The 10,039-nt window shown below is 36.4% G+C and overlaps 1 protein-coding gene across 1 annotated transcript; it reads right to left on the bottom strand.

The window, feature by feature from the left end:
• Positions 1-2,419: 2,419 nt before the first annotated feature.
• LOC120769658 (mucin-2) lies at positions 2,420-4,902 on the bottom strand. Its single transcript, XM_040096766.1, has 3 exons — positions 4,796-4,902; positions 3,019-4,714; positions 2,420-2,928 (listed from the first exon to the last, which is right to left on the bottom strand). Exons 1-3 carry the CDS (start codon positions 4,809-4,811, stop codon positions 2,487-2,489), a joined length of 2,154 nt encoding a protein of 717 aa, XP_039952700.1. The 5' UTR covers positions 4,812-4,902; the 3' UTR covers positions 2,420-2,486.
• Positions 4,903-10,039: the final 5,137 nt, after the last annotated feature.

Genomic DNA, 10,039 nt, shown 5'->3' with positions numbered 1-10,039 from the left:
TAATGGGTTTGCCGCGTATCGTTTATTCAGTTGATTATCCTTTGAACTTTAATGAAGCAATATTTCAGTATAATTATAATATGAATATTAACGGCTCAAAACTTGTTAAGGAGTACATGACCTCATTAGGAAAAGCTTGAAGTTTTTCCATATTAAACTTGTGGGGGTGCTCGGTCACAGAGAAATCGCTGAAAACTGCTAAGCCGGTGAGCTTTCTAGGGCATCCATACCTCAATTTCATCCGATTGGAAGCAAGTCGATGGTCCAATGCGAGCTTGACAAGCAGTGTTTAAAAACTAGAGCTGGTGCGAGGTCCTCCGAACTACTTGCTTTTAATAAAGTCAAGCTATTGTAGAGATTCTGACTGGACAGTTTTCAATAGGTACATCCGCAGTACGGCTTATATATTTTTTCGGATGCTCTTCGTCGTGTTTGAAGGAAGCCACTTTCGTCTCTATTGCCCGGCTTTTGTTAAACTGATACTGAAATCAGACACATTTTTTGAGAACCTCGCGAATTTGCTGGGACTAATGTTGATTGACTTAATAAATTTATCGTGAGCATTGTCGATCCTTAAGTGCTGCAGTTTAAGCAGTTTGTGTGTAACACAAAGGACAAATATTTGTCCATGTGAGATCCATTGATTTTGAATCAACCCAACGACCTACCTAACGTAAGCCAAGTGAAATATAGATTTTTTCACAACAACCAACTTTGAGAATCCGCCATTTTGTCAAGAATAAAAATTTGGAAAACTCCTTCTATCATTACTTGATTTAAATTAGAGTATTAATAAATTGTTGGGCTTAAGATTATTATACTATTGCTAAATGTTGCTACAGAATATAATAGTTTAGTTCACTTAACGGTTGTTTGTATCATTACAAAACTAAAATCGAGATACATAGATATAATGTTATTATTAATGATCAGGATGGCGAGATGAGTTGAAATCCGTATGTATGTCAATCCGCACTCCTGTGCAAGCTGTAACTTGAGTAAAAAATCGAGATATCGGAAACTTGATACACGTGTTCCTACGGAAAAGGTGTAGGACGAATTCGTAGATAGGCGTAAACACGCTTACAAAACGCCATTAAACGAAAATTTATAATATGCCATAACTAAGCGCCAAATGAAGATATAAACCTGTGATTTGGTATAGGGTGTTACAGTACTACACAAATCAAGAAGAAATTAATATAACGAGATAAAACCTTGCAAGAAATGAAGTATGTCATGTTATGACTAGAAATTTTCCAAATTGGAACAACGCTATTCAAGCCCCTAGGTACCAAATAAGTGGAGCCCAGTACCTTTAGTTGATTTTTGACCGAAAATATCGTTTAATGTAAGAGATATGTATATAATTGAATTTCTTAGAGAATCCTTTCCTGATAATAGTATGTCTGTGTGTTAAAAATGGGTTAACACGGGTCAATACTTCCCTGAGTCCTCATATAGCTAATATAAATTTTCGAACTTCAGGATGACTTTATGCCGCATATCTCGGTCAATATATGAATTATCTCAATAAAAATGAGAAAGTGTTCCATATTTTACTCACAACAGTATACTTTTATGCCTAAAATAGATACAATTGGGTGAAAACTTAACCTTGCCCCATGTAACTAATATTATGGTTTTCGAACATCCAGCTGGCTTTGCCCCATATGATTGGTGACTGTACCACAATGAAACCCTGTTAGCATTTTGTGAGTCTTTCGGTTTTTGATCTTTGCAAGTTGCAAGAGTATAAAATATTCGGATACACCTGAGCTTAGCCCTTCTTTACTTGCTTTAAGTTGAAAAATCAAATGCTTCACCAAACACCAATTCCGGATGTACTCCTGGCGATCGGACGGCTACCAAATCCAAGCAACTATTTATTTTATACTCTCGCATGCTGTCATAGTTTTGGTCATTTAACAAATTCCTATTGGCTCGATTACCTGAGGAAAATTGAAGACATCTTCATAAAACTTGGAACACTTTTTTCATGGCACCACACGAAGGTTGGCATTGCTCTAATTGTTATTAATCGAAAATCTATAAATGGCTATAACTAAGCAACAAGTTATATGATACAAAAGTGTATTTTAGTATTGGGTGTAGGTTTGATTAAATAAATTAATCACAACAATTAAAAGACAGACAAGATTGTTCCTAAGAGTTTTAAAGCAGCTGATGTCAAAAATTAACAATGTCTCATCTTTAGGTAAAAAAAATATATCTTACGGACTACTAATTTGGAATATAGGTCATTACCCGCAGAGTGACCAAAATTAGACTATAACTACCCTTACTTTGCGCTTATCACAATTTGAAATTCCATCTAACATGATAATACATAGTAGCAAAATCATTTATGCATTTCTAGCAACACATTTTACATTTATTTGGAGGAATAAGTATATGTGTGTGTATGTATAATGAGGGTTTTTAATCGCAAATTTCCCTGTCAATAATTACTCTGCTTGAAAATTTTAAGCAAGGAGACAACCAGCATATTCAGGTCGATCACAGACTCCCTTCAATGGATTGAAATGGAGTTTAGCACAGCTGAGTTCGACAGCAACTCCATTGCGGCAGACGTAGTAATCATTGCAATTTCTCAACGAAGGCAACAAAAAGCCGTTCCTCTTATCTAAGCAAATGTTCTCCAAATAGTTATCCATGTTCGATACCATACCCTGTGGGGAAGACATTGGTTTACTGTTAGAAGTAACTGACAATGAGTTTGGGCATGGTGTTGTTGCTGGAGTTGTTATACAAGGTGTTGTTGGTGGAGGAGTCGTTTGTTGTTCTGTGCACGGTGTAGTAGTTGTTGTGGTGGTTGTGCTTGGGGTAGCAGTTGTTGTTATCCTTGGTGTGGTGGTTGTTGTTGTTGTTGTCGTTGGAGCAGAAGTAGTTGTTGTGCACGTTGTGGTTGTTGTAGTTCTTGGAGTAGTTGTGGTTGTTGTTGTCGTTGGAGTAGTGGTAGTTGTTGTGCTCGTTGTGGTTGTTGGAGTAGTTGTGGTTGTTGTTGTCGTTGGAGTAGTGGTAGTTGTGGTACACGGAGTAGTTGTTGTGGTGGTTTTGCTTACAGTAGTGGTTGTTGTCGTTAGAGTAGTCGTTGTTGTTGTCCTTGGTGTAGTGGTTGTTGTTATAATTGGAGTAGTTGTGCTTGGAGTACTGGTAGTTGTTGTGCACGTTGTAGTTGTACTTGGAGTAGTTGTCGTCCTTGGAGTAGTGGTCGTTGTGGTGCTTGGAGTATTTGTGGTTGTTGTTGTCCTTGGAGTAGTTGTTGTTGTTGTCGTTAGGGTAGTAGTCCTTGTTGTACACGTTGTAGTTGTTGTGGTGGTTATGCTTGGAGTAGTCGTTGTTGTCGTTGGAGTAGTCGTTGTTGTTGTCCTTGGAGTAGTGGTTGCTGTTGTATTTGGAGTAGTTGTGCTTGGAATACTGGTAGTTGTTGTGCACGTTGTAGTTGTGCTTGGAGTAGTGGTGGTCGTGGTGCTTGGAGTAGTTGTTGTTGTTGTCGTTAGAGTAGTAGCCGTTGTTGTACACGGAGTAGTTGTTGTGGTGGTTTTGCTTACAGTAGTGGTTGTTGTCGTTAGAGTAGTCGTTGTTGTTGTCCTTGGTGTAGTGGTTGTTGTTGTAATTGGAGTAGTTGTGCTTGGAGTACTGGTAGTTGTTGTGCACGTTGTAGTTGTACTTGGAGTAGTTGTCGTCCTTGGAGTAGTGGTCGTTGTGGTGCTTGGAGTAGTTGTGGTTGTTGTTGTCTTTGGAGTAGTTGTTGTTGTTGTCGTTAGAGTAGTAGTCGTTGTTGTACACGGTGTAGTCGTTGTTGTCGTTGGAGTAGTCGTTGTTGTTGTCCTTGGAGTAGTGGTTGTTGTTGTAATTGGAGTAGTTGTACTTGGAGTAATGGTGGTCGTGGTGCTTGGAGTAGTTGTGGCTGTTGTTGTCCTTGGAGTAGTTGTTGTTGTTGTCTTTGGAGTAGTTGTGGTTGTTGTCGTTAGAGTAGTTGTAGTTGTTGTACATGGTGTAGTTGTTCTGGTGGTTGTGCTTGCAGTAGTGCCTGTTGTCGTTAGAGTAGTCGTTGTTGTTGTCTTTGGTGTAGTGGTTGTTATCGTAATTGGAGTAGTTGTGCTTGGAGTACTCGGAGTTGCTGTGCACGTTGTAGTTGCGGTCGTGGTTGTGCTTGTAGTAGTGGTCGTTGTGGTGCTTGGAGCAGTTGTGGTTGTTGTTGTCTTTGGAGTAGTAGTTGTTGTTGTCGTTGGAGTAGTGGTAGTTGTGGTTGTTGTTGTCTTTGCAGTAGAGGTAGTTGTTGTGCACGTTGTAGTTGTTATGGTGGTTGTGCTTGGAGTAGTGGTCGTTGTCGTGGTTGGAGTAGTTGTAGTTATGGTTGTTGTTGTCTTTGGAGTAGTAGTAGTTGTTGTGCTTGAAGTAGTGGAAGTTGTTGTGCACGGTGTAGTTGTTGTAGTGGTTGTCCTTGGAGTAGTGGTCGTTGTCGTGCTTGGAGTAGTTGTGGTTGTTGTTGTAGTTGAAGTCGTAGTAGTTGTTGTGGTTTGCGGTAACGTGGTTATTACTGGAGGGATTGTTGTTGTTGTTATACAAGGAGTTGTTTGTGGAGGAGTCGTAGAACACGGAGGCGCTGTTGTAGTCTCACATGCTGTTAAATCCACCGATGCAGCATTGGTTATAGCCAAAATGGCTATCACCACGCTGAAGAACTCTATTCTCACCAAAGCGAAATGGAAAAGTTATTGTGAATATTTCAAAAATTTTCATACATTTGCGTCTGACCTCTACTTACCAAAAATTTTCGCCATATTAAAATGAAATTTATAATAAGAAAAGCCACCGAATTAGTGCGACCAACTGCAACTGCTACTTATATATATTTATAGTGTTTGAGGTGGAGCTAGCCTTAACACTGTGCAGACACTAGTGAAATCTCCATCATTTTATACCAATATGAAGTGTGGAGTATACAAAACAGGTGCATGTTTTAATAAAACATTTATATATTTATACATACTCCTACATGTGTTCACATTTTAGAGTAATTTGAAATTTCACTTTAACAAAAGTTTGTACTTACACGCTTTTTAAATGATATACTACATACTATGTTTATCAATTTATTTACTCGTGTGCACTTTTTCGAATTTCCAATTATTATCTATAACAAAAGACCAATTATATATTTGTGTGTATGTTTGTGATCAGTTCAAATCAGTGAGAGGTTTCGTTAGATCGCCGTCAGTGCTGATACTTATGTATACTGATAAGCGAGTGAAAAAAAGAGAAATGTTGTCTCCGTACAAACTCTAGAAAAACGTTACATGATTTTGCTATTTATGCTTGACGATGAGCTTAAAATTTCCTTTTTCTCTCTCTTTAAAGAAGAAGTATTTCGTCTGTTTTTACAAAAACTAAGACAATTCGTAAAAAGTAAAGAAGGGCTAAGTTCTGATATTGCCGAATATTTTATACTCTTGCAACTTGCAAGGATTGAATCCGAGGTGATACCTGCATAAGGCTTGTAAGTTATATGGTGTTTAGGACAAGTTTTCACCCGCTTTCATTCATTTTAAGTGCACAGATGCACCGTTATTAGAAAAACACGCTCTCTCAATTTTATTAAGATAACTCACATATTGGTGGTATAAAGTCAGAAGGAAGTTTGAAAATTTTTATTTTAGCTATGGGGGGCCAACGTAACCATTGAAAGGATTCACTCCAAATTTCAATTATATGTCACACACATTGACCGATATTTCCGGTAAAAAAAATAAAAACTTTAGACACTGGGGTCCGTTTTCTATACCGAAAATATTGTATTAGAATATCCTCTTTTAGGTTGAGGGTCCCACGTTAAATATGTATAGTGGAAAAATAAAATTAGACAGTATTTAGATTGAAAATAAAGTGATTGTTTCGTTTGGTTCATTTTGTAGAACAAAAACTGAAATTTCAGAGGCTCTTTGCAAAAAAGCAATAAATTTGGAAATTAACGGACACTGTCGTATATGTACATATATTTATGCATTTTAAAACTCCTAAAAAGAAAAAAATCTCTTTGCTCTGGAAGAACTAGACTGCCCTACTTGATCACAAATGTATCGAACCGTTATCTTATGTTTACTAGTAGTAGTGATTTATTCTATAGATATACATATTTACATTATGTAACTATCAACTAATGTACTACTGTGATCAAATTGAAAGGTGAATTTTGTCCAATTCATCTCTTTCAAAGGAATTCCCTCCCGCTGCAATACACTTATGCCAACGAATTTTCCAATCATCACTTGGAAACAACCTCCGTCGTGATGGCCATCAGAGCCTAATGAATATTTTCGCGTGAAATTTAGCATAGATATAACTAACAGTACTACCGATTCGAAAAACACGCGAAGTGTAAATTAAAAATTTCAAATTGGCGCAACAGGATACTTATTTTCTATGCTTGTTGTATTATTGGCGCATAAAATAATATTTGTGCACTTAATTTCAATTTCTTTCATACTTCCGATATACTATATATTGTAAAATCAAATACGCTGAAGGCATTCGTAGTGAAAAGATATTATTAGCAATAGTTGAGGCTTCGCTGTAAATATCATCACATAGAATAACTGATTGCGAACAATCCCCTCCGCTACCGGCACGGCGGATGAGTGACCAATCCTTTCCGGCCTACTAGTGGGGAAACAAAACAAACAACCATAGATACTAATACATTGACGAGCAACGGCCTGACAACAGCCAAAACAATAACCTGTGGGATTCCGGGGCCTCTAACGGAGTCCAACGAAGACACCCTTCTCGCCTCCAGTCAGGTCGCCGAAGAGCACAGGAGAAAATACAGCGAAGTACTTATAGCATCAATACGAAACCCTTTACCTCTAGAGCAGCCATGAGTACCAACCAAAGTTCACTGGCGTCTAAAGAAGAGGATCAGCGAAAGTAGAGAAAGGAATCCCTTAATCAGATAAGGGAAAAGCTGTTACCAAAGAGCAGTCTTCATTATAGGCAAGATTGGCAAATACCAGGCTGCCAGCACCTCAATTGACGAAAGGGAATTAAACCTCTAAAAACCTATAGTGCAGGAGTATTAAAGTTTCTTAAAAAGCTAACAATCAAAAACTACCTAAATCAACAAGCAGAGTGCATCACAGAAAAGAAATCGCTCTCTGCCTAAGAAGACCGAGCAAGAAATGCCGAGACGAGTTGGCCAAATTAGGATGTAGAATACTTGGAACAAGTCTGGCACCAAACCTTGAATGGCTGTCCCAAAAAAGCATAGCGTACATAAGCAGTTCCATCGAAAGCACCGAATGGATTGATGAAACGAAATAGCAAGTTTATAGAAGTCCGACTATAGTGCATCAAAATGACGCATCCAGCGCTAATTGAGCCTGAAGCCACATTTGTGTACCTACCTAATCTAACTAAAATACATTTTCGATATTTATATTCTAGCTTCCAAAAAACTGCACCAACCAGCCGATTTTTTTTTTCAGTTTACAAGCGCAATTTGAAGAAACCTGTTTTGGCAATCTTTGATTTTTCCCGAAAATGTTTAGATTATGATACTAACTAATAATTAGAATATTTTGGAATGAATTTAAATATTATGACTGTGTATACGTCTTCCACTTCTCTGTACTTTAACAAAAAAGTGCAAAGTAAAGTTTCTTTAAGATCATTTTTAAATAAAAAAACTCAATTAAATTTTAAATTGTTTGCACAATTAGTGAAAGAGGTTTAAATTTGTAATTCTTTCATGAGTTTCACTTTTGTATTTTTCAATTGTCCGATTGGTTATTGCATTTATTGCGTGCATCCATAGCCCTTTTCCAATTAATTTCATATATAGTATATACACATATATACACACATGTTCCTTTAATTTTCCACTTAGCGAGCACATTCCCAAGGATTATCTTATTTGCAATACTTTTTTATTTACAATGAGCCGGAGAGTTCGCCACAATGATTTTGGTACTGTTAAATTGTATTTTAAATTTATAAATTTATAAAATAAATATTCATTCTTTTGAAATCCACTGGTATGGATGGATAGTGGAAATCAATTACGAGGCTCTGATTCGATAATAAAAAGCGGCATTGTGCATTTCATGCGCTCGGATTCTTCAAAATGGTATAAGTCTTCTGTTGTGATCGATTTGGCAAAAGATTATTAAAAAGCAAATAAGAAATAAGAATGTTTAGATGCCATAGAATATTTTCTCTGGAAATTTGTAAAGATCAAAGCGGTGGAGATATAACCAAGTGTTGGAAAAACAATATATTAACAAGTAAGAAAGATCTAAGTTAAATTATAAACGAACATTTTATACTCTTGGAAATTGAAGGGACTGAACCTTTTGTATATAGAATTAAAGACAGGGAAATACTTTAAGATGTAAAACGTCAACTAGAGAATCGAAATACAAGCAATTTTATATTTACATATAACATATATATAGTATTATAACTCCTTTACTGACAGACTCATAAGGTTAGTTAGAAAAACCAAAACAATTATACTATATGTTATTACATATGTGGGAGTTGGGGTAGTATCGACACGATTTTATCTATTACTATTCATACAAGTACAATTAACATGCCCATACTGAAAAACCAATTATGTTAAGTAAAGTCAGCCGGATGTTCAAAAATTCTCACCGAGAAGTTCGTAAACCTTTATGTTAGGTATATGGGGACTAAAGGAAATATTTGGTTTGATTTAAACAATTTTTGGTCATAAGGTGATATACACTTTAAGTTTTTTTCGTTATATTAATTGCTTTTTGATTTGCATACTAGCAAGTGTTTGAATGAAATTTGAAATTGTATTATAGGGGATGTAGGCGTAGTTGCAGCCCGATCACACATCATTTTGACACTGTAGCATAGGATTGTCAGAAGAATACCATGTACCGAATTTGGTCGAAATCGGTCGAGGAAGTCCCGAGATATGTTATTTCACCTAAAGGCGGGCGGAACCACGAGCATTGTCCAGTTTCGAATCCGGCTGTTTTAAAGCTCTCTCATACCATCTCGGGGGTAAAATTTAATGTCTCTGGAGTATTTAGTTATTGATTTATCGCGCTTTTCCAAGTTTTTAACAGTACCGCTACGTGGCGAGTGGGCATGGTTACCATCCAATTTCATCAATTTTCGTACTGTCGCTAGGAGTTTTTATAATATTTGCTGTAGCTGATTTTGGTGTTTGTTGCTTTAGTGATTTAGAAGATACGTACATAAAACCTACTCGATGGTAAGTCACGCCCACTTTTTCACAAATTGTATCCGACAAGTGCCCGATTCTACTATGACCCCCTGTGTCAAATTACAGTTCTATATGTTAATTTAGTACTTATTTATGGCCTTACGCCCACCTACGAACTCGTCCACACTTTTTTTGCCAAGAAACACTTGTACCAAGTTTCATTTTGATATCTTAATTTTTACTCAAGATCTATCTAACTCATATATTCTGAGGTGATACAGACAAACGTTCGGTGACCAAATATATTATACTCAGTAGCAACATGTTGCAATAATATAAAAATATATATAAGCGTATTTAAGCGTGTGGACCTCCTTTGTTGGGAAATACTTTGTAAATCTGTTAGGTAATGAATCATATAGTCACGTAATACTCGTATACATACACCCTGTCAAAAATTATTTCGTTCCAGACGCTGTTAAGGGGGTACTCTCATGTGAACGCATACATTTTACCACTTTTTAGGGAAATTTTTTTATGCGACAACAAAATTCAATCATTTTAATTATTTAATATATTTTTATTTGTATTTTCAAATGTACAAAAAAAATTTTTTTCGTTTTTTACATTTTTAATGTCCTTTTTTTTAAATCAAAGTAGTCCCCAACAAAAAAAAGTAGTTCACTGGTCATAGTGATAGCGGCGGATAGCAGACAACATGAACTGAAATAAAAAAATCTAATGGATTATTATTCAGTACCTTTGCGGTCCCTACCAAATATAATCAATTTCATTACAAAAAAAAAATGT

The sequence above is a fragment of the Bactrocera tryoni genome, chromosome 2 (assembly GCF_016617805.1).
Source record: "Bactrocera tryoni isolate S06 chromosome 2, CSIRO_BtryS06_freeze2, whole genome shotgun sequence".
Lineage (NCBI taxonomy): Eukaryota > Metazoa > Arthropoda > Insecta > Diptera > Tephritidae > Bactrocera > Bactrocera tryoni.
The sequence above is the reverse complement of the archived record's forward strand: the minus strand, read 5'-3'. Positions and strand labels throughout refer to the sequence as shown.